This window comes from Carettochelys insculpta, chromosome 8, assembly GCF_033958435.1.
Source record: "Carettochelys insculpta isolate YL-2023 chromosome 8, ASM3395843v1, whole genome shotgun sequence".
In the NCBI taxonomy this organism is placed as follows: domain Eukaryota; kingdom Metazoa; phylum Chordata; order Testudines; family Carettochelyidae; genus Carettochelys; species Carettochelys insculpta.
Genome location: NC_134144.1, coordinates 26147157 through 26171139, shown reverse-complemented (window position 1 = coordinate 26171139; position 23983 = coordinate 26147157). Strand labels below are relative to the sequence as shown.

The following is a 23983-nucleotide window of genomic DNA, read 5'->3' as shown; positions in this document are numbered from 1 at the left end:
AGGCCGGGCGCTATGCCCCGATCGCTGCCTAGGGCCGGCCCAGAACCACTGCGGGGGCGGGGCGGGGCGAAGCGCTCTGCGGGGGATCCCCGCCCCACCCCTCGGCCGGCAGCTGCAGAGGCGAGCGCTCGAGTTCCCAGCAGCTGGCAGCGGCAGCAGGGCCCGGGCCAGGCCGGCCGGAGCCTCCCCGAGGGGCGGGGCGCGCAGGGCGGGGCCCCGAAGCCCTGCCCCGGCCACCAGCCCAGGTTAAGCAGCGGCAGAGGCGGGTGCAAGCCCGGCCGGCGGCGTCCCGAGCTGCAGGGCAGGTTCCCTGCCCGGCTCCCACCGCTCCTTCTCCGTTACCTGCGCGGCGGCTGCCGGCTGTCCCGCCTGTCGCAGCCGCGGAGCCAATCGGCCGGCCGGGGGAGCCGGGGAAGGCGGCTCCCTGCCATTGGCTCGGTGCAATGGAGCGGCACCGCGGCGCGCTATAACAGCGCCGTGCCCGGCTCGGCCCCAGCCGCTCGTGCTCCTCTGCCGGCCCGCCGCGGCTCCCGAGTGCGCCCGCCCCGCCGGGCGGGCTGGCGGCTTAGCTGCGGCGAGGCGCCGGGGGCTGCCCGTGCATGGCAGCGGCTGCGGCTGCGGCGGCGCTGCCCCATGGCGTGTTACTACATTGTCATCAGCTCCGCGCACCTCCGCAACGGGCACTTCCGCAACATCAAGGGGGTCTTCCGAGGGCCGCTCAGCAAGAACGGCGACAAGACTCTGGTAAGGACTGGCGCGCTCTGGTCCGTGGGGCCCATCTCCAGTGGCGCGTTTGGCGGAATGACCGAGCCCCGAGCCTCTTCTCCCCTCCCCGGCTAGGGGACTTCCACTGACGCACCGCGGTAGGACTTTGGCCACCCCGGAGAGTTCCCCGCAGGCTTGTAGCGATCTCTGATTGGGGGGGAGGTGAAGAGCCACCGCGGGCCCCGCCTCGGTGCAGGCTGCCCGGGTGGGTGAGGTATACCTTCAGCCCTTTCGCGGTGGGTTACAGAGCAAGCGGGACGCTCTGTGGTGGTGCCCCCAGCGCGCCGCTCCGTAAAGGGCTATGGCTTCAAGTGATCGCCTCTATCCAGGATGCCTATGCCAACTAGCAAGGGAAGAGACCCAAATAAATACTTTTAAGGCCTGAACTTCCGAAGCGGGAGCATTTGGTTGTTCAGGAATGATTTCAGACTCCCTCTCTTTAGTAGCCCAGCCAGGCTCAAATGTTTCAGCAAGCAACTCTTAAGAGTCTTGGTTAGATCACCTGTGCATTGAGATCCTATGTGTCTAGAATGTTCAGGACTTCCTGTGTTGGTTCCGCGTGTCTCCAGGCTCCATCAGATTGTTTGTGCTGAGTGTTATGATTTCTGGACTGAGTGGGTATGAAGCTTTATTGTGTGGGGAAATGGGCAAGATAATGGCCATGCCACATTGTTCAGGAAAATAGGGGTAATGCAAGAAGACCACAAACTGAGCTAGTTTGTGTAAGAACTCAATACAAATATAGGAAGAGTAAGCTAGTGTTTGCAGTTTGAGAGAATTGGAAGTAGGGTTAGCAATATTGTTTCACTCTTCTCCATCGCTTTCTTATTTTGAAGTTTCCTTTTGTTAAAATGGAACAGTGTTTGTCCATTTTGCATGCTTCCCTGGAATGCATCACCTATATTAAAATTATTAAAGTTGGCAAGCTTGCAGTTTCTCTCTAAATAGATTAAAACAACCTTTTGAGCTAAATTGTAAAAATAGTAACTACTACAAGAGTATCTCAAACAGTGCTCAGTTTGTCCCAAATTGAAGAGGTTTTTGATGGTGGAAATAATGTAAAAGTTATTTCATTGGCATATACTTTTATTAGGGAAGTATCCCATTCCCTGAAATTAAACAAGTAAGGATAGAATTCTTGTGATTGCTATCTAATATTTTAGCTGCTAAGGTTCCAAAATAAAATGTCCACTACGGAATGTTTGACAAATTGGAAATAACTATAGAGTTGCTACAACATTGTGCCAATATTAAACTTATTCCTGAAGGAAAGATGGGTCAAGCAAGATTAATTGATTTAAAGAGTCTGATAGGACTTCTGAACTGTGTGTTTATGGAGTAATACCTATAATTTATACAACCTGAGTAGTACTGTAGTCTCATCTCTTGAGTGTCTGACCACCTTATTTTTAATGTTTCTGTAATAAAATAGCTTAAACTGTCAACAAATCTGTTTTTTATTTTAAATTCCAATAATTAATCATTAAAATGTTGAAAGCAGATTTGTTTAACTTAGTCATTTCAAACAAAGTGAATTGCATAGGATTTCAAACGTTCTGAAAGTAAATGTTAAGTTAAACTAATATTTGGCAAGTAACAAAGAGGAAGCCGTGCTAGTCTATACACTAGCAAAACAAAAATCAGTCAAGTAGCGCTTTAAAGACTAGCAAAATGGTTTATTAGGTGAGCTTTCGTGGCACAGACCCATTTCTTCAGACCATAGCCAGAAATGGGTCTGTCCCACGAAAGCTCACCTAATAAACCATTTTGCTAGTCTTTAAAGTGCTACTTGACTGATTTTTGTTTTGATAATATTTGGCAAGATAGTCACATACAAGGGAACTAATTAACATGCTATATTTTAAATGAAGTGGTGAGCATTTAATGTGAAACTTTAAAACTAATCTATCCCTTTTGTAATAGTCAGTTTAGAACATAACTATAAAATTATCCAGTTAAAAGGTTCCTAGTTGTTCTAAAATGAAAATGTGGATTCTTGATTTCAGATTCTATATTCTTCGTAACAAATCTATTAACATATGAAACAAATGACATACTAGGAATAATATTTTCTTTGAGTAATTTCATATTTAAATAATTAGCTGTGATCTAGTCTGGCTTGCCTATATAAGAAGGATTTTTATAGCTCACTTATAATATTGAGGACTGAAAGTACTATAAATAAGAAGCTGTAATAATTCTGCCTCATACACTGAACAATAATGTACACTTTACTTAGTCTCCTTGCAAGTCGAACGTGAAATCATTTCACAGAGATCAATCATTTTAATATAAATAGAATTTATTAGCATATTCTAAAAATGTAAATATTTTAAGGTAGGGTATTACGGCCCTTGAGGTTTTCATTGCAGGTGTATTCCTGCTGCCTTCTCCCCCCACCTGAGAAATGTGATGGGATACACTAATCTATTTGGAAAATATAAAGGGTTAGCAGAGGTGAAACACATACCTTTCTATTTTGCTCTAAGACATTCAGTTCAGGTTTTGGGTTAGGCGTGTAAATGACAGTGAAGTTGCCAACCCTCCAGGATTGTCCTGAGTCTCCAGAAATTTAAGATTAATCTTTAACTAAAGATTGTCATGTGATGAAACCTCTAGGAATATGTCCAACCAAAACTGGCAACCCTACCAAAAGCAGATTGTCAAAATGATGGTTTCCTTGTGAGATGGGAAGAACGGAAAAGGAACTGTTTCATAGAGTGTTGAATCATTTCTGTGCAAAACTTGGCATATACTAAGCCTTACTTTGTTTATGCCCTGAAGGGATTAATTAAAATATTCTGCGAAGAAATAGGAGCCTATATTTGCTAAAGTTACCTGAGATCTCTCCCCAAAAGCAAGAAAGGGAGGCAACACAGAAAGGAGGGAGTGGGAATGGCTTTTATCACTATTTTTGTGGCATTGAAATAAACAATCTGAGTAAAATGGAAACTTTAAAAAAAAATTCAGTAAATAAAGACCATCTGCCAATCTAACACTCCAGGGGCAGGAGCGCAAAGCTTGTGCTGGACAGTTTTTATTTGTAATAATTTGTTTCACTGGCCAATAGGGGTCTCTGCCAAGCAGCATTTATTCCTGCCTGTCAGCTCCTCTAGATGCCCCTTGTAGGTTCATCTGCTTCTCTGTACTTCGCTCATCTATATGCAGCAGAGTGAAAAGGCTGATCAGAGAGCTGTGATCACATCTGAGCATCTCCCCTGCTCCCTTAGGTGAGAAGGAGAGACAGACTATTCTATGGACTTCCACTTTGCAGCTCAGGCAGCGAAGTTTGCAAAGGCTTCCCTTGCTCTTCTGGTGGGAAGGAAGGACAAGGCAGAAGCTCAGTTTCTTGATTAGGGAGGAGAAGCAGGGAGCACTTGAGGGCTCTCTGTGAGGATTGGAAGGGAGGGCAAAATGAAAAAGGGAGGGAAACCTCATCCTCCCAGTTCTCCTCTGGTGAGGATCAGAGGAGGAGAAATTCCCTTTTGGTGCAGAAAGGTGGAAAACATAGCCCCCCAGTTTCTTCACTGTGAGGGAGGATGGAAAATTTTTCTTTTGGGCCTACAGCTGGGGGAAGGCCGGGGCAGAGTGGAATCAGTAACTTCTAAAGCACAACTCTGGGCTGTAACCTTTCCCCAGCCCCAAGGATATTAGTAACTCCTGCTGACTGTTTATGTTGACAGATGTGGCAATTTCCCTAATATCACTGAAAACTTTTGTTGAATTAAGTTTAAGTAGCCCTGAGGTCCAGTGTATTATAAATACAAAGTTTGTGTTATCATGGAATTCTATGCAACTTGTATAGGGGGAGATGTGACTGGTGTAAATTCCAGGTAGTATTATGAGCTTCAAAGTACTATTTGAAACAGTTGTGCGAGGTAAGAGTGAACTTATGGGACAAATATACACAGATGGATTTCCCAGGAAATCTCTATGGGGCCATGTATGCCAGTGAACCCACTCTGGTTAAGCAAGAGCTCAGAGTTAAGAAGCTTTGCCTTGCAGAGGGGACCTTTGTCTGATGGTTGATATTGAGACTCTGGGAACAGGTAAAGACCAAACTATATAAAGGCAGGACTCCAGGGTGTGCTTTTTCTGAGCCAACAGTTGTTTTAAATGTTTAGTAACAGAAAACCGCTTGGTGAGGTTTGAAGTACTCATCTGCCAGGATCTTTGTAGAGTTAGGATGATTTCTGGTAAGCTTGTTAATGTAGCTTTATTTAAAATATGTTTTCTCTGTAGAATTGTCATTTTAAGAATAAATGCTTAGACAGACTTGTATAGTAACTTCTAACTGTGGGCAAGAATGTTGCTCATAGCCTTTGAGCAGCCTGCTTAGCTGTCTGACTTGCTGGGGAGCATCCAATGTAGGCAGGAAACTGTGCAGCCTGAGGTGGGGAGGCAGAATAACTCTCATTAGGGAGAGAGACCTGGGTTTCTGCCGAAGGAGCCAAGGAGTACCAGCCTGAATGTGGAATGTTAAGGGGCAGTTGCCCTCAAATGGGATGCTCATACTCCTTTTCAGAGAGGTTGATGTGGAAGTGGAAGAGGGAGAGAAGGAGCCCAGATAAAAGGGAAGAAGGAAAGAGAAGCTGCAAGACATCAGATTAAACATTGAGAAAGGAGGCAGGGAAACACCAAGAAGGGATGCAGGGAAGTGTGAATATGGCAAAAGAGGGTGATGAGAAGGACCTAAGACAATCAGGAATAAAAGGAGAATGTATGAATTAAATTGAACCAGAAACTTATCAAAATGAAATGTGTACAGGCTATTGGGGGGGCGGGGGTGGGGAGGAGGAGGAGGAAGGAGGGAGAGAAGTGGGGGGGGGGGAGAGTTAGTGAAATGAAGAATGGAGCCAAAAGAAACCTAGTCACTTAATTTTTAGATGCAAATAGGTTGTATGTTAACCTAAGATGATGTTTATAGATATGCTTTTATGATACACATGCATAATCTTTGTGTATTTACATTCCTATGAGTTCCTGAGAAGGAAATTAACATGTTTAGAGTACATTGTAGTTTTGGTGAATTTTAGCCTCATTTAATTTTAATTTGTGCCTACTTGTTTTTGACGTAAATTGAAGGTAGGTGTTTCATGGAAGAAGGACTCAAACACATTCTTTGGAGCATAGTCTCTAAAGTCCTAAAATTACCACAGATTTTTAATATAGTTTCTCTGGAAAAAAAAAATGATTAGGAAGGGAGTCTCTGGATGGTTTGTTAAGAGTTTATCTTCCCACACCATGCATACTAACATTGGAAGCATTTGTTTTGGGAATATATAGAATCTCTTCCAGATATTTATTCTTTTTACATTATAAACCTTTTCAAAGGACTGGAACATTAGTTAGATTTGCTTTTGGAAGAGGAGAATAGATTGCTTTTTGCAGTTTGTAGGGCAGAGGAGCTGTTCAAAGAAACACTTAAAAATGAAGAAAAACATGCATATGAATGTAATTAATAGAGGAAAAATATTTATTTATTTTTTGGGGTGGGGGGAGGCAGTCATCTGAATTACTTTTCTAAAACAATGTTTTGGATGCCTTCCCTTCAGGGAACTAAAACATTTGTCCTAATGAAATTGTTTTGTAGTCCTATGTGCCATACAAAACACAGAAACATGAAATGTTTGCTTTGTACACCTGCATCAACTGCATTTTAAAAATATTTATTAAGTTTTCAGATGATTTTCCTATATGTTCTTGCTACCTAATTTATTTTAAAACAAGGGCTTAATCTTTTATTTTCAAATTTCCTCTCTTTAAACTTTGAATGAAGCCCAAATATTAAATCAAAACTATTTTACTAAAATGGAGTAGTGTCATAGTCACAAGAGTTTCCTCCTTTCATTCGAGGAGAGGAGAAGCTTGTGAAAAAGCTCATATTAAAAGACAAATACGAAAGAGAAAACAGAAAAATACTAGCTTTGTCTCTCTGGTTTGAACAGATGTTCCAGAGAGACCTCAACTTTAGCAGTCAAAGCTTGTCCTTTTTAAAAAGTAAGCCTGACTTTGCTATATCTAATTCTAATGACAACAGTTTGTCTGTGCCTCTCTCTCTCATGCACAGCTAACACAGAAATCTTTGTATGGTTCTGTGCCATACATTAACCTTCATTAGGGCTATGTCTACACTAGAGGGTTTTGCCAACACAATCTGGGGAGTGTCTAGATTCCCAAGGCATCAACAGTAAATCGACAGGATGCAGCATTTTGACAGCCATATCCCTCTCTCCATGAGGCATAATGCCTCTGTTAGAAATCTGTTGACAGAAAGCCAGTCTGGACACTTGGTGGGGGGGAGGGGGGGTTGCAGTATCCCCCCTTTGACAGACAGGACTTCTGGGACACTGGGTAGCCCTGTCTGCTGTGCTTTCAGTTGGCCATTTTGCTGATAGACTGGCCAGGCAGAGCAGACTGCTCTTGCAATCCACTTGTCAGTTTGGCTTCTGTCAACAAATCCATGTAAACTAGATGTAGCCTATGTGTATAATATTAAATTTAAATCCAAAGACAATTCTGATGCCTTCTCTTCAGGTTTAATAAATACCTAGCTGTGGGCTGATTCTGTAGTCACTTGCCACCATTAATGACTTTGACAGAATGTTCCCCAGTAGTCTAGGCCACGAAAGCTCATCAAGTAATAAATTATATCGATAGTCTTTAAAGTGCTACAGGACTGCGTTTTTTGTTTCCCCCAGTAATTCTTGTTTGTAGGATAGAGTCTGAATTTAGAACCCATTATAACATCACTGAAGTCCAGTAGAAGTCTTTTCAGTGACTGTAATGATACTGGAATTGGGGCCTAAACAAACATTTGCTGCAGACTGTTTACTTCATTTTGGAGCTGCTAAACTTTTGTACAATCACCATTTAGTAATCTCTTTTTGTGTAGTGTAGCAGTCAGGTCTAACTAATTGGTGTTCACAGCTTATTGAGCCTGTTCTCTTGCAACTCTTTAATTTCATCAGGGTTTGACAATTTTTGTGTGAAGGGATACTGGACTGGACAGATAAATCAGTTGTTTTGTTAAGCCCTCTCTAAAAAGGCCTTCAGAAATGCAAACAATATTTTAAGGAATTGATTCTTGTTACACATGTAATCTCCTACAAGATCAGTGGGAGAATTGATCTTTAAAAGTGGACCTCTAAGTAGCCAGGGTTAACTTACAATTAGCTGGGCTCATTTTACAATTAGAGGGCTGGCTACTCAGCTGGTGTAAATAACCGGTCCTGACTTCATTATGGTAAAGCTTAGATTTACATCAACATTGTAAACCAATAAGAAGTCCTGTGGCTCCTGATGCTCCAAAATATCTGTTAGCCTATAAGCTTTCTTGGGCAAAGACCTGCTTTGTCAGTTTTAGTCTTTTTTATTTTTACTGTTTTGAGTTGTTTTTTGCTTATTTTCTAAGTTTCTGATGATTCCAGTGAAGTTAATGGCAGGACTAACTGGCTCAGATTTTGAACTGTTATAAATGACTATTCAGATTTATGCCATTTGAGAATCTGGCTCCTTGACTGAATTAGGAAATGGATTGAGTCTAACCTCACAATTTTAATGGATTTAGACATCTAAATATGTGGTCATATTTTCATAGATCACATAATACATACAGCTTTTCTTAAGGACGACCTCTTATTTAAAAAAAATTGATATATATTTGAATGTCCAATGTTTAGTCGTTCTCTTATGAAACTTTGGGCTTAAGTGTTGGTTACAGTTTCTGTGGATATTTTGCTCTCTCTTACCAGTAAGACACTCACACATCGTTACATGTCTGTCTATTTACAGAGTGTCTGTTCTGAATTAAAAATAAATAAATATATCCTATGTCTCCAATTGCTGCACTCTAATGATGTTTTTATAAAAACTCCAATGGGATGAAAATAATGATATACTAGTGAATGCTAAAAATGCCATCTGTTGCTCAGGCTGTCTTTTTTTTTTTCTCTTCTATATTTTTAGACTATTTATGTATTCACAGCTCAGCTAAAGTAAATATGTTGTGGTGGATGCAAAAACCTATTTCATGATACTTTTTAAATATACTGAAAATACTTGTAATAAAAATGTAACTTAAGAATTACTTTCCTGTGGTAGAGTAGTGAAGTTAGAATAGTTAGATAAGCCACGTAAGAGCAAATATAAAATATCAGTCATAAATTTGTTCCAATTATTAAAGAAAAATATCCTGTTGCACTCCTTGCCATACAGTGTAGATTATTGAAAATAAAAAATCCCAAAGCTCACTAGAGTCCTGTCATTCTCTACTATAACTAAATAATTTGTTGTAGTCTACATTCTATATCCCGTATGCTAATATTTATTGTAATAATCTATTTCAATTATTAGAGGAAAATGCTGCATCTAGTGCCTAGTCCTTCAAATCTATAGTGCTGTATATGGTGTTTACGCTCGTGAGTAGCTCACTTATCAAAATAGTATGTGCTGGAGGTTGGAGCATCATGGATGTTAAAGTCAGCTGAAGTCTCAGTTTGGTGAAAGACTTAAGTATGGGTTTAGCATGTGCTTAAACCCCAGTGACTTCAAGAGGACTATTCAGATGCTTAAAGTTGCCTAGTCACCTAAGTGCTTTACTAAATCAGGACCATATTTGTTGTATTTATTATAGTCTTTTATGAGATACTTCATTGTAGTAAATACTGCACCTTTAGTACACATCTGAAGGATTTGGGCTTTGATCTGTGTCATGAGTATTTTTATAATGACTTAACAAGAATTTTACAGAAATTCAATGTGTAATTTGAAAGTCATATGCTCTGTCAAACTGGAGGTTTAAACCTGCATTCTTCTGTTGTGTCTAATCCATTGTTTACATCATCCAGACCTGTTAATGCTATTTGCATAATCTGGGTTTAAAATGTTATATCTCCTCTATATAACAATTTGTGCAAATGTGCTAACTCAGAATATTAAAATGATGCAAAATATAATTATCCTACTCAGTTCTGCTCTAATACCTAATCACACTTACATTTACAATAATTGTGGAAACCCAGTCATTAAAGGAACAGATAGATATTTAATTGAAAATACAAAGATCTAAAATATGTTCTTATCTATTTTTAGTGTGCTGCCTAAAATCTTTGATAACTAAAATTCTTGTATAATATGTAAAACATATACAAAGGCAAAGATATTATGAAACTGTTTTAGCCACAGAAGAGTTTTAATAGATTGACTGACTGTATAGGAGACTACTTTACTGGGAAACTAATAGCTTACTGAAGCAACTTGCAGTGATCACTAGTCTCCTACTGTGATTATAAAGTGTATTTCAATAATTATACTTCAAAAAAGTTCCAAAATTTAACGAAGCAGTGAATTAGAAGCCTGTTCTTGTAAAAAGTTTTTAAAATCAGTACTTATGAATATGCACTAAGTGTATGAGGCCTGAAAGACATAGGGCCGGGACATTTTAAATATTTACAGTAATGTGAATTTGTAATTGATCAGCCTGAAATCAGATCACTTGTAACAAGGAGATTGTTTGGCTAATATGTATTTTTAAGGCAATGTCCATTATACCATGTTGGATTTTCCAGGAAAGTGGAAGGTAATAAAAAGGAGTATGGACTTCTATCTTGTGATTGTCCAGCTCTGTCTTTCAAAATCTGTCTTAGGTGGTTCATAATTTGCTGGTTTGCCATTCATCCTAGTTAGTAAAATTGCCTTTCAATGGTAAAAGAACATTAAATGATCTTTAGTCTTTTAATATCATGTCTTGTTTCGGTTGCTTCTAAATTTATTCTCCACTGCTTGCTGGCCATGCTATAGAGGAGGGTTGGGAGTGTGAAAATGATGAGCACCTTGTAATGTGTGAATGATCAGGAAGAAATCTGAACAGCACATTGGTGTCAGTTGCAAAAGAATACCACCCCCCCCCTTTTTTTTTTTTTCATTTAATGTAGTCTGAGTAAATGTATCATTATTTGAAAAAGCCAAGTTTCTGTGAAGATACTTACCCGCTCTGATATGAAACGTCTTTGGAACCAGCAGAATTGTCAGTCACTAGAGTTAATCATCTTGATATCTCATAGCCTTAATGTAAAAGTTACTGTTTTGAATCTAGAAATTTGGTATTTGGACTACATATAAATGTAGATAATTTGCTTTTAGCAAATTTTTAACACTGAGGAAGGGGAGAGAAATCGATCAGAATAATTAAAACATTTGAATGAAATTAAAGAAGACTTAAAATAAAACTTTTTACAATGTAAATTATCCTGACTGATTGAAAAGTTTTTTATTTTTTTTTTCTTGGTGTTAAAATCAGAGCATATAAAGGTATTAACTGAGAGAATGATTTGTACGGAATGTGGCATTACAAATATGGTGACTTGCTTCCTGTGCCAAAAAATGTAAAGAACAGATTTCCAATGCTATTCGAAGTAACTTTGTATTGTGCCACACATCAGTACTGCAATATATTAGTTAATGTAGTCTAGAAAAATCTGTTTCAAACGTGCTTTTTAATTCTGCTTTTACAATGACTGTTGAAAATAAGTTACTTCAGTTATTAAAATTTCTATGGAAATTAACAATGCAAATATAGTAAGAACCATTGAAAATAATTCACAAAACTAAGGGTGCTTCTCTGTTTGTTTGAACAATGACAATTTAACAGAAAATTAGTTCTGTCATAATCCAATAAATATTGACAACAGCAATTCATTATACTGAGTATTAGTTCTTTTAAATAAAGTATAGTAGCTATAATGGTGACTTAATATGCAACCAAGTCAGTGATGGAATATGTTGCTCAATAGTTCAGGATTCTGCCTCTTTCTTCAGATTGATCTGCCCCAATTTTGGGAACGCTCTTCTTCCTTCTAGGGAAAACTGTAGATAATATTTGGCTGCTCTTTTGCTGCAGAATTGGCACACTAAATAATTTGACAGCCATTTAGCTGAGGGGCAGCCAGAAGTTGTTGCTCCTTTTCTCTCCCACTCACACATTAACTCTGCAGATCATTTAACAAGTGTTCTGGTATTGGTTGTGTGTGAAGGGATCAGCAAAACATTACCAAACACACGTTGCCAGACAAACTGATGATAGTGAGAGAACAGACTGAAAGGAGATGACAAAAGCATTACATCAAGTTGATTTTTCTTTTTAAGGGGACTTCTGTCCAAAAAAAAAAAACAAATTGCACTGGCCTAGTAGTGCTTTGTAGCTTATTGGATGCTGTAGAGTTAAGGACTTGCCAGCAATAGGATTTCAAAATGCCAAATAGCTACCCTGTGAAAACACCTATGTTTGCTCTGTTGTATAAAGTGTCAAAACAAAATAATTGGTAATAGTTCACTGGGGGAGGGGAGTGACTTTATGGTTATGGTGACAATTACTGCAGAAGATACAGGGCAGGTAGACTGGACCTGATCTGTGAACAGATGGGTATACTTAAAACAATTTACGATGAATACATAACTGACAATGGTCAAAGGAAGAACTTAAAATACTTTGTAAAGAAGTCAGAGCTGTGTAGTATTAACAGAGTGTTAAAACTATAGCTGCTGATTAATCTGTTCTCAAATATTCTTCCTGGCCTCAAACAAGTCCTTCCTGTCCTTATGCTAGTGTTAGGTACACCTACGAGAGCAAGCAGAGCAAGAATCTTGCCAGTTTTCCCTTGATGAACAGTTTCTCCACATAGTGGCTTTGTCTACACGAGCAAGTTCTCTCTAAAAACATCTACATGCAGTGTGCTCTTTCAATCTAAAATCCCATTTAAAGGGCCCAGAATCGAAAGCAAGTGGCTCTTCTTCTGGAAGCCCTCTTCTGCTTCTGGATCTGGAAGAGTGCCTTCTTCAGAAAGATTGCTTGATGGGGGAGGAAGTGTGTATAGATGCTCAGTGGGCCCTTCTTTGGCGCTGAACCCCTTCTCCCAGGGCTTGAACGCTTAGGCAGTGTGGCTCAGTCTTTGGCCTTCAGTCACAGGCAGTCTAATGCCATTAAAATGGGGTTGCAATCCACTTTGAGATTCCAATCCACAGTTTGGGAAGAGCCACGGAACAAAAATATTGTCCTCTTGTAAAGTTGCTTTGAAAGAAGGCTTCTGTGGGAATATGGAACATGAAGAAAAGTGTGGTTTTGTTTTTTGTTTTTTTTTTTCCTCTTGCTCTTCCCCTAGATAGGGCATTTTTTTCCACTAACATGGAGTAATCGGGAAAGTGAAAGCACAATTGGCACTGCAGCTAGCGAGGAATGTGAAGGGTAACGAGAGGTTTCTAAAAGCATGTTAACAATAAGGGAGCGTATGAGGCCCTTACTGGATGGCCGTGTCTACACTAGCCCCAAACTTCGAAATGGCCACGCAAATGGCCATTTCAAAGTTTACTAATGAAGCACTGAAATGCATATTCAGTGCTTCATTAGCATGCGGGTGGCCTTGAGGGATGAGGGAGATGGGAAAGGCTGAACTATTCAATGCTTTTTAGCTTCCTCTTTCACTGACTAGGACATCTCCCAGACTACTGCACTTGGAAATGCAGTATGGGAAGGAGGTGGGCAGCCCTTGGTGTGGAAAGAACTGGTTAAGAGCTATTTAGGGAAGCTAGACATGCACAATGCATACAAGGGTATTGAAGGAATTAGCAAATGTCATTGCAGAGCCTTTGGCAGTCATCTTTGAAAGCTCATGGAGATCAAGAGGTCCTCAATGATTGAGAAAATGCAAATAGAGTACCCATATTTAAAAAATGAAAGAGGGGCAATCCAGAGAATTGTAGACTGATCAGCCTTACTTGAGTCCCTGGAAAAATCATGGGGGGGGGGGGCGGCTCTCAAGAAATCCATTTTGAAGCACTTAGAACAGGGGAAAGTGATTGATTAGTCAATATGGCTTCACCCAGGGCATCTAATTAGGTTCTCTGGGATAACTGGCTCTGTGGATATGGGAAAGGTCAATGGATGTGACACCTTGACATTAGCAGAGCTTGTGATAGTCTCCCACAATATTCTTGCCTATAAATTGAAGTATGGATTGAATTAGATTGTAAGGTGGATAGAAAGCTGACTAGATGGTCAGGCCCAACAGGTGATCAGTGGCTGGCTGTCTGATTGGCCAATTTCTGCTGGTTGGCAAATGGACAATTCCTTTAGAGCTAAATGGAAGCAATGCATGAACATCAAGAGCAGCTTTTGACCCAGTTTATCCAGTAGTCCCTGCTGAAGGGTAAAAAAATTGGCCATGTTTACACTAGTGAATTTTGCTGACAAAACCCTGGTTTTATTGACAAAACTGGTGGAATGCGCGCACACACAATGTGTTTTTGTTGACAGTTTGTGTACAGAACTCAGCACTTTAGACAGCAGCATTCTGCCCCTTAGTCAGGGGGCATAACACTGCTGTTGACAGATCCTGTTGACAAAGCTGTGTGGATTCTCTGGAGAGGGGCCTTCTCTTGACAGACAGGGCATCCAGCACAGTGGGCTGTCTGCTGTGCTTCCAGAGTGCTGTAGTGTATCTGTAGCTGGTGTGAATTATTTGATTTAAGCTTTGTGGATGCCTTTGGTCGAACTACATGCGCTCTTCTGGCGCACAGTCTCAGACTGGTAACCCATACATCAGCCAAGTCAGACAACTCTGTATTAAGATGGAGTCAGATGCTATAATGTTGGATTTCTTCCAGCTTGTTTTTGTTGTAGAGTAGATAACAAGCAAATCTACTGAAGGTGCAGTGCATACGTACTTTGAAGGCTGTGGTATGGGGCAAAATTATCAAATTGTTTAGGCCAGGGTCCCTTTGTGGGCTCATTTTATTCAGATGAAATATGCACCTGCATTTTACACCTACCAAACTGAATTACCTGTACAAATCTGCTTTGCACTTCGGACTTTGATTTGTGCCCACAGTCAAATAGTGAGAAGCACGTATGATCAGATGCAAATCACCCTGAAGAAAGACTTCTTTACTCTTTTACAAATAAGGCCCTACACAGAAATCTGTTTCCACCTTTTTCTGATTATTTTAAGAACGGTTGACAGTTGAACGTCATAATGGAGAAAGTAAAACCTGAATCAACTGCTCTGACTCTTTAACAGTTGAACATATGACACAATACATTGTTCCATTCATCGTTTCAGTGGAAAATATTTAGGGATTATTCTTTCAGTGGGAGTGCTTAAACTTAGTTGATGCGGAGTGTCGTGTGCATCTAGGAGAAGATGGACTTTCTTGTGTATTGTTCGTTAAAGGATGATGGAGAAAGCTAATGGTGAATTACCAGACAGGAACATAAGTCTGAAATGTTTATATCACTTCCAGGGTTGCTAACACTCCCGCTATTTCTCTCTACCTGCACAGGAGTCCTGGTAAAGGCGATAAATGTACAAATAGCACCTGAAATTAAACGAAGTGGAGAGTACTACCCTCAAAGTCTGATTCGTTACTAGCAGGCCACACTGGAAACAAAATGGCAATAATATAGTAGGGTTAATCTGCTTATGTTTTCGTGGTATATTCTGGCACAGTAGTATACTTCATGGACATAGATCATAGCTTAAAAAGCTAAGATTAATTATTTAGTATAAATGTAAACAAATGCTTCCTGCCGGATAGCTTTAAAGACTTTATACCTCTAAGACTTTCCATTTCTGAGGATCATAATCTACTTCAAGTTTTCACTAATTTTACCTAAGTATCCCTGAGGTGTTTATCCTTTCCAGTTTTAACTGTGAGAGTGACTTTACCAAGGTCACACAAGAAATCTGGGAGTAAGGGTGGAAATGGAACCCAGGTTTCCTGATTCCCAGTCAGGTACCTGAATTATGAGATCATGCTTCGGCTCCTCCTTTTAACAGGATATGTGTTTTTTGTTTCACCTCCAGAATAGGGTTGGCTTGGGGGAAACAACCAATGTAAAGTTCCACTGGTGTACAATGCTTTATAAGTACACTGAAGCCACATGGTCTATTATACCTGTAATATCACTTCAGAGGTTTATAAATAACTTATCTCTGAGATTTTCATGCAGGTAAATAGGTGTAATTGCTCAATATGGTTTGGACTTCCATGCAAAGCTTGTCACTGTTTCTGCAGTGTAGTTTAGAAACAACACAACATTGTAAAGGCTCTTTTCTCAGCTCCTTTATTAGAGTTCTGCTGGGATCATCACATACAAATACTGCCACTTCTAATCTGTGATGCCTATGTAGGAAAAGATACATTTTGGAAAGGAATAAATACCTTTCTGTGCATTCAGGGTTTCAGTTAAAGTGAGAGGGATAAGAATAAGGGAAGACAGCACGTGTTTACCACGAAGTAAGTATTCGTACCCAAAAATATATCGGGTGTTTCAGCTTTAGTATTTTTTTAAATAGAAATGAAGTGCTGCACTTATCACTGATTTTTGAGATAGATATCTTGGTTTTCCTGTACATGCTACACTGCTGAGTGTCCCTCAGTTGGCTCTGGTAACTTGCAGGCTCCTAAGATGTGGTAGCATCTTCTTTCACTGTCTCATTCTTAGTAACAGTGGTGGCATTAGCCAAGTTACTTGCCTTGGAACTTTGGCTACTGTGACTTGCCAAATTGTGAATTGCTTTCCTGATGCCTAAAATATTTGACTCGTTCAAGTACAGAAAGTAGAGCTTGGTTTATCAGGTTCCAATAAAAAGGTGCAGGAACAACAATGTTTACCATTTAACTACTCCCCAGTCACTTACATTTCCTGTCATTTCTATTTCTGAGTTTATAGGCAACTTAGGTCAACCAGTCCACCTTGTGGCCAAAGCAGGATTGCTTCCCATAGTCTGTTGTCAAAACAAATTGTTTGCACTATCTACTATTTTTTCCAGTCTCCTTCTTAAAAGTTGGTAGACATGAGCACAATGAAATAATCCACAAGCTGTTGTATCCTGCTATTGGGAAGCATTTCCTGATACTCATCCCAGATTTCTCCATTTTTAGTTCCAATCTGTTACTTCTAGTTAAGCCCACTTCTGTGTAGCTTATTTAAGCAATTTATATCTCCATTACTAAAATCTTTGCTGAGCAAGATGTTTTTGTTGTTTTCAGTCTCTTTACTTCAGTCCCTCTAACTTTAATTATATTGTTCCTTGAGCTTGCTCCAGTATTTCAATGTGTCTGTTAAAATGGCACCTACAACTGAGTACAATACTCTAGACCCAGTGTTCCTAGAATTCTATGTTACTAATATTTCTGCTACCATTCTAGATGTTTTGGTCCTAGACTGCATATTCTTTACCCCTGTTGATAAGCACTTACTTGTGCAAGTAGTTTCCTTGACATCAGTTGGACTAAAGTGAATACGTGCCCGCCAACATGAGTAAGGGTTTCACAATTCATGTCTTAGAGTGTGGCTTGGTGGTATTTCTCCAATATTCTCTCATTATTTCACTAGGAACAGATTTTTTTCCTGAAGATCCCACACATCTTTCACTAGTTCTGCAAATCTATTTGATGATTACCTTAATATTTTAGAATGTGTTATTCAGACTGGCTAATTTGTAATTACTTGTACAGTAGAACCTCAGAGTTATGAACAAATTCCATTCCCCAGGTATTCAAAACTCTGAAATGTTCTCAAGTGAAGAGTATACTGTGGTTGTTTTTGCAAAAGCTTTTACAACTGAACATTGATTTCATACAGTTTTGAAACATTATCATGAAGACAAAAATGCTGCTTTCCCTTTTTAATAGCTTATATTTCACATATGCATATGCAGTGCAGCACCTCATTGCTATTCTCTGATCAGGCTTATTTACATGCCCCCTTCAAAGGAGGGAGGTAGTGTAGACATGCCCCTAGTGTTTTGTAACTGAGATTCTACTGTGTGTTTAAGATATTGTTTCATGTGATTTCTAGCAATAATTATTGTATAGCATCTTTTCCATATTAAATATTCAGATTTCCTTTCTCTATTGTTGGAAGACCAATTAAAGACAAACATGCCCTATCACTTGTGAATCATCAACACTTTCACCCCCTCTTCATCTATTACTGAACATGCTGTCTTATATTTCTATTCCCTTGCTCTATTTGCAAGAGCCCTTTTTATTTCCCTTAACAGCTTGCCTAGCATTAGCTAATTTTGCTGTCTTTATTTTTCCTTTGCAGGACTTAGCTGACTCTGAATATTCCTGTTTGATTAGCTCTTCTTTCCTATTTTTAGAACACAGAATTTCTTTAACCTCCAATCTTTTATTAGTTCCTCCCTCCACATTAACTGATTCTTGTTTCTTGCCGCCTCCTAGCTGTGTCTACACGTGCACGCTACTTCGAAGTAGCGGCACTAACTTCGAAATAGCGCCCGTCGCGGCTACACGCGTCGGGCGCTATTTCGAAGTTAACTTCGACGTTAGGCGGCGAGACGTCAAAGTCGCTAACCTCATGAGGGGATCGGAATAGCGCCCTACTTCGACGTTCAACGTCGAAGTAGGGACCGTGTAGACGATCCGCATCCCGCAACATCGAAATTGCCGGGTCCTCCATGGCGGCCATCAGCTGGGGGGTTGAGAGATGCTCTCTCTCCACCCCCTGCGGGGCTCTGTGGTCACCGTGGGTAGCAGCCCTTAGCCCAGGGCTTCTGGCTGCTGCTGCGGCAGCTGGGGATCCATGCTGCAGGCACACGGTCTGCAACCAGTTGTCGGCTCTGTGGATCTTGTGGTGTTTAGTGCAACTGTGTCTGGGAGGGGCCCTTTAAGGGAGCGGCTTGCTGTTGAGTCTGCCCTGTGACCCTGTCTGCAGCTGTGCCTGGCACCCTTATTTCGATGTGTGCTGCTTTGGCGTGTAGACGTACCCTTGCAGCGCCTATTTCGATGTGGTGCTGCGCAACGTCGAAGTTGAACATCGACGTTGCCAGCCCTGGAGGACGTGTAGATGTTATTCATCGAAATAAGCTATTTTGATGTTGGCTTCACGTGTAGACGTAGCCCCTGTGTAGAGAACCAGGCCTAAATGAAAGGTTAACGTTTTATCATTATGATTTTTTTTGAAACATCTTCTGTATCGATTTCAACCCTCTGATATTCTGACTGCAAGTATTTTACTAAGCTCAGCTAGGCCCAATAGATCACAAATCATTGCTTATTTATCATTGCTGCTTTCTCTCGCATTTCCCTTATGATCTCTGAGGCTATGTCTACACTACCAAATAAAGTCAAATTTAAAGTTGACTTTTTAACGCTAGATTTTATAAAGTCAAAGTTGGGTCCACAAATGCTCAGAAAGTTGACTTACCATGTCTCCATTGCCTTACCTGCATTTGACTTTGTACCTATCCCACAATACTTTTTGCCCTCTTGCATTCTGGGTTTTTGTGCCAGTGGCTTGTGGGAGGGGAAAATGTGCTGTTAGTGCTTATGGGTGTTTGTCATCATCCAAGAGTGCAAAGCACCCATCCCCACCTCTGCTGGAAAATAAATGGATGACTTTGTACCATTTTTTTTAATAACCATTTTCCAGAGCCTGCCATGACTGACAGCACTAGTATAGAGCCTCAACTTCTAGCCAGTGCACAGTGCTTTATGGCCACCTCCTGTAGTGTAATGGAGTATTTATTTAGACAAAGGCAATGGGAGGATGAGGTGGATCTGAAGAAGGAGGATGCATTGGTTGATGAAGAACCGGAGACTAGGAGTTTAGAAATGTTGGCTGCCCTGGATGCTTACAGTGGAGTGCCGTTTCTGGAGATGTGAAACCAGCACATGTGGTAGGACCACATTGTTTTGGCAGTCTGGGATGACTGGCAGAGGCTGAAGAACTTCTGCATGTGCAAGGCCATTTTCATAGAACTTTGTGATTTATTGCCCCCCACCCACCCTTAAGTGCAATGATACCAGAATGAGACTTCTTTGACCATTCACAAGCAAGTGGAAATTGCTCTGTGGAAGTTTTCAGTGCCCAATGGCTACCAGTCAGTGGCAAATTAACTTGTGGTGGGCCCATCTACAGTGGGGGCTGCAGACATGCAGGTAGCTCATGTAGAAAACCATGTCATGCAGAAGACCATGACCCTGGGAAATGTCCAGCACATACTGGGTGGCTTTGCTGCCATGGAGTTTCCTAATTGTGGTGGGACAATAGAGGGAATACATAAATAAGAATACATAAACCAAAAGTAGTACATCTCCATGGTGTTGCAGGCATTAATGGATCATAGAGGTCCTTTCACTGACATCAGCATGGGATGGTTGGGAAAGGTGCATGACACATGCATTTCTAGACATTTCAGGTCTGTAGAGAGCTCCCAGATGGGACTTTCTTCCCAGACCTGACAATCAAGATTGGTCATATGGACATGCCACTAAGGGTGGTGGGTGATCTGCTTACCCTCTGCTCCATTTTCTCATGAAGCACCCACCCTGGACTGCAGCAAGGAGCACTTCAACTACAGACTGAGCAAGTGCAGAATGGTGGTAGAATGTGCCTTTAGCCATTTAACAGTGAGGCTCTATTGCTTTTTGACACGTTTGGACCTTTCTGAAACTAACAGCCCCCCATGGTTGCAGTGTGCTGTATTTTATGTAACATTTTTGACTCAAAGGGGGAGGATTTCATGCCAGCCTTGGTTGCAGATGCTATGAACAGGGCTTATGGTTGGGTGCACACAAGGACATTCACCAGTGCACGTGCAGAGGCAATGGCAATAAGGGAGACTTTGAAAAATAGCTTAATTAATGAGCAGACAGCCACATAATTCTGCTGCATTTAACTGTCCCCCCACCCCAACAATGATGTATGTACCTCACTCTATGCAAACCAATAATCAAGTCTGTGTGGTTTTCACAACAAAAAAAATAGATGCAGGGCAGCGGGGGGAGGAGTTAAGGTTGCAGGAGAAGGGTAGCCAAGAGTGATGGAATAGCCTTTTGTGGTGGGAAGAGGTTGTCGGGGTAGGGTGGGAGACTGATTGCCCTCCCTCCACATTTGGCGACCAGAATGAGGGGTGTGTGTGTGTGTTGAGCTGTATTGAGGGGAACCTGGTCAGCAGGGAATGGAGTCTGCTTCCTTAAAAAAAGAGAGAAGGAAAATCCAGGGAACTAGAGACTGGCCAGCCCTTACCTCAATCCCTGGAAAAACCATGGATGGGCTCCTCAAGGAATAGACTTTGAAGCACTTGGAAGAAGGGAAGGTGATCAAGAGTTGCCCACATGGATTCACCAAGGGCAAGTCATACCTGAACAATCTGATTAGCTTCTATGAAGAGGTAACAGGTTCTGTGGTCATGGTGAAGTCAATGGATGTGATATACCTTGACTTCTGCAAAGCTTTTGATAGTCTCCCACAACATTCTTGCACGTAAGTTAAGGAAGTATGGGTTGGATACATTGCCTATAAGGTGGATAGAGAGCTGCCTAGATGGTCAGGCCCAATGGGTAGTGATCAATGGCTCAATGTCTGGTTGGTGGCTGGTTTCAAGTGGAGTGCCCCAGTCGTTGGTTCTAGAGCTGATATTGTTCATCTTTTAATGAACTGAATGGGAGGATGGATTGCACCCTCAGCAAATTTGTGGAAGACAGTAAGCTATGGGGAGAGGTAGATACGTTGGAGGGTAGGAATAGGGTCCAGAGGTACCAAAATCAATTAGAGGATTGGGCCAAAAGAAACTTGAGGGTCAACAAGGACAAGTGCAGAGTCGTGCACTTGGGATGGAAGGATCCCAAGCATTGTTACAGGCTGTGTGCTGACTGACTAAGTAGCAGTGCAGCAGAAAAGGACATGTGGATGAGTGGCTGGATATGAGTGGCTGGATATGAGTCAACATTGTGCCCTTGTAGCCAAGAAAGCTAACAGCATATAGGGTTGTATTAGGAGAAGCATTTCCAGCAGATCTAGAGAAGTTGTTATGCCACTCTGTTTGGCACTGGTGAGGCCTAATCTGGAGTATTGCCTCCAGTTCTGGGCCCCCTCCGTATAGAAAGGATATGGAGTGGGTCCAGTGGAGGGCAATGAAAATGATTAGGGGGCTGGGGCACATGACCTACGAGAGAAGGCAGAGGGACTTGGGCTAATTTAGTTTGCAGAAGGGAAGAGTGAGGGGTGATTTGATAACAGCCTTCAACTTCCTGAAGGTGGGCTCTAAAGAGGATTGAGAGTGGCTGTTCTTAGTAGTGATGGATGGCAGAATAAGGAGCAATGGTCTGAAGTTACAGAGGGAAAGGTGTATGTTTTTCCTAATATTGAGCCATCACCAGGAGAGAGGTGAAGCACTGGAATACTTCATCTAAGAAGGTGGTGGTATCTACATCCTTACAGGTTTTTAAGTCCCATCTTGACCAAGCCCTGGCTGGGATGAACTAGTTATGGTTGATCTTGATTTAGATAGTGGCTGGATTCGATGACCACCTGACGTCCCTTCCAGCCCTGGGATTCTATTTTTCTATGATTCTCTCAATACATCCTGCTTTGCGCATATTTCTACAGCTCCAGTATGGAGTTCAGGATTTTGATTTGCTCTCCAATAGCCATTAGGAGCAGTGCCAAGTGCCCTTTCCTGTATTGGAGCATGCTTTTGCGGGACTGCTGGATGTTCTGTTAACCAAAAGTTGACACAACAGCGTTAACAGTGGCTCTGCTGTCCACCTTCTCCAGCTGCTGCAGGATAAGGTCCTGTTTGCATCTTTTCCTCATCATTGCAACCTTGCCTCCTGCATTGAAGCTGCCTGAGGAAAGTGAAGGTCAAAACTTAGATACAACTGACACAAAATGCTTACCCATAGAATGAATGGGTCTGTGTTTGGCAATCACTGCAACTTTTTTTTTCCCAAGGCCCCTTTTGGCTTCATAAAGATGACAATGAATTAACCTCTGCAGAACAGAAACTATTACTTATCCAAACCATCTCATAGCGGACATGGTAAGATAATGCTGGCTTAAGAAGGGGATGGGAGGTTGAAACTGAAGCAATGTAAGCTCAAAACTGTAAAGCATGTGCTAGTGTTGCAGAAGTGGGGGGCACAGTGGGAGAAGGATTTAATTCCACTGTATACATGACAGGCTGGGTGGGGAGTAAAACTGCAAAGGATGGGAAAAAAATCTTTCTTGGCAGCTCCTCATCAAGCCAGCAGTGTGCTGCAAGGGAAAAAGGCTAGGAGAGCTTGTCAGCTGTGTGGAGTGGGGAAGTTGGAGAGCCCACCAGCCAAGTGGTGTGGCAGGGTGGTTCTGGGAAATTTAAATGACCAGGGATTAGTGTGGGGTTTAAAAAAAACCTAATAAAAATCCTGTGCTTCATTAGGTTTCCAAAAGAAACCTTAGCCTCTTAAGAATAACAGAGTGAAAAATAAAATCTGCTCATCCTGTATGAGCACAAGGCTGGAAAATTTACCAAAATGTTGTATGGTGCCATGATACCAGATTACTGACTGATTACCTGATGTGTCAAGGTGGGCTATTGTGGAAGCCACAATAAGTCAGGCCTCCCAAAAAAGCTTGTGCTAAAAATAAGAGTACCTGGCTGAGCCCTTCATGGAAATCTTCAAAAAGGATAAGCACTCCATCCCCAGAAATATTAACGAGCTGTTCTGAGGGGCATAGAGCCACTGAGCCTGACCTGCAACCTACTTTAACAGTTTAAAAATGTACTTCAGATGAGAATTTATACCTAAGCCCAGCCACAACATGCTTGTAGCATTCTAAAAAAAAAATACCCACCAGAAGATTTGGTCCCCAGATGTTTAGGTGTTGATGATGAGAGGACTGGCTTGAGGTCCAGGGTGAAGAGCCCTGGACTGGGAGGATGAGCTTCATGGAGCCCCTGCTGACTGTTGCTGTCTGCCTCTTCATTGACCTAAGCCTCCTGTTCCCTGTCTCAGCTCCCATAAGGCTATTCAGTATGGCCTCCTGAAGAGTCCCAGTTAAGACTGGGGACTGTGGTTGGGTCCTATGCATGGCATCTAGCTATTGTAATACCAGCACCGTCTTGGGAGGTGACCCATATCAGCTGTAGGCTTCCTAGACTTTGATACCTCTGCCAGAGGTCCTTCACTTTCACCCAGTATAGCTGAGCATACTGGGAATAAGTTCTTGCAATCATCTCTCCCCTCCCCCACACCCAGCTTGAAATCTTTTCCTAAATGTCTGCACTTTGCTTGCAGACTCAGTCTGCCCACTACTGACTCCCCTCCTGAAACAGAATTGAAATCTAGGATCTCACTTTGCCTCAATGCTGGAGCTCTCTTGCAACCCTGAGAACTTGGATCAGAAGAACCCTGAGTATTCATGATG

The 23983-nt window shown here is 41.5% G+C and overlaps 1 protein-coding gene across 1 annotated transcript in view; it reads left to right on the top strand.

The window, feature by feature from the left end:
- Nucleotides 1-285: 285 nt before the first annotated feature.
- ZNF804A (zinc finger protein 804A) overlaps nt 286-23983 on the top strand; it is a 308566-nt gene continuing 284868 nt past the window's right edge. The window contains exon 1 of the mRNA XM_075001530.1: nt 286-744. Within this exon, the coding sequence (XP_074857631.1) occupies nt 634-744 (111 nt within the window). The 5' untranslated portion in view covers nt 286-633. The remainder of the gene's footprint in view (nt 745-23983) is intronic.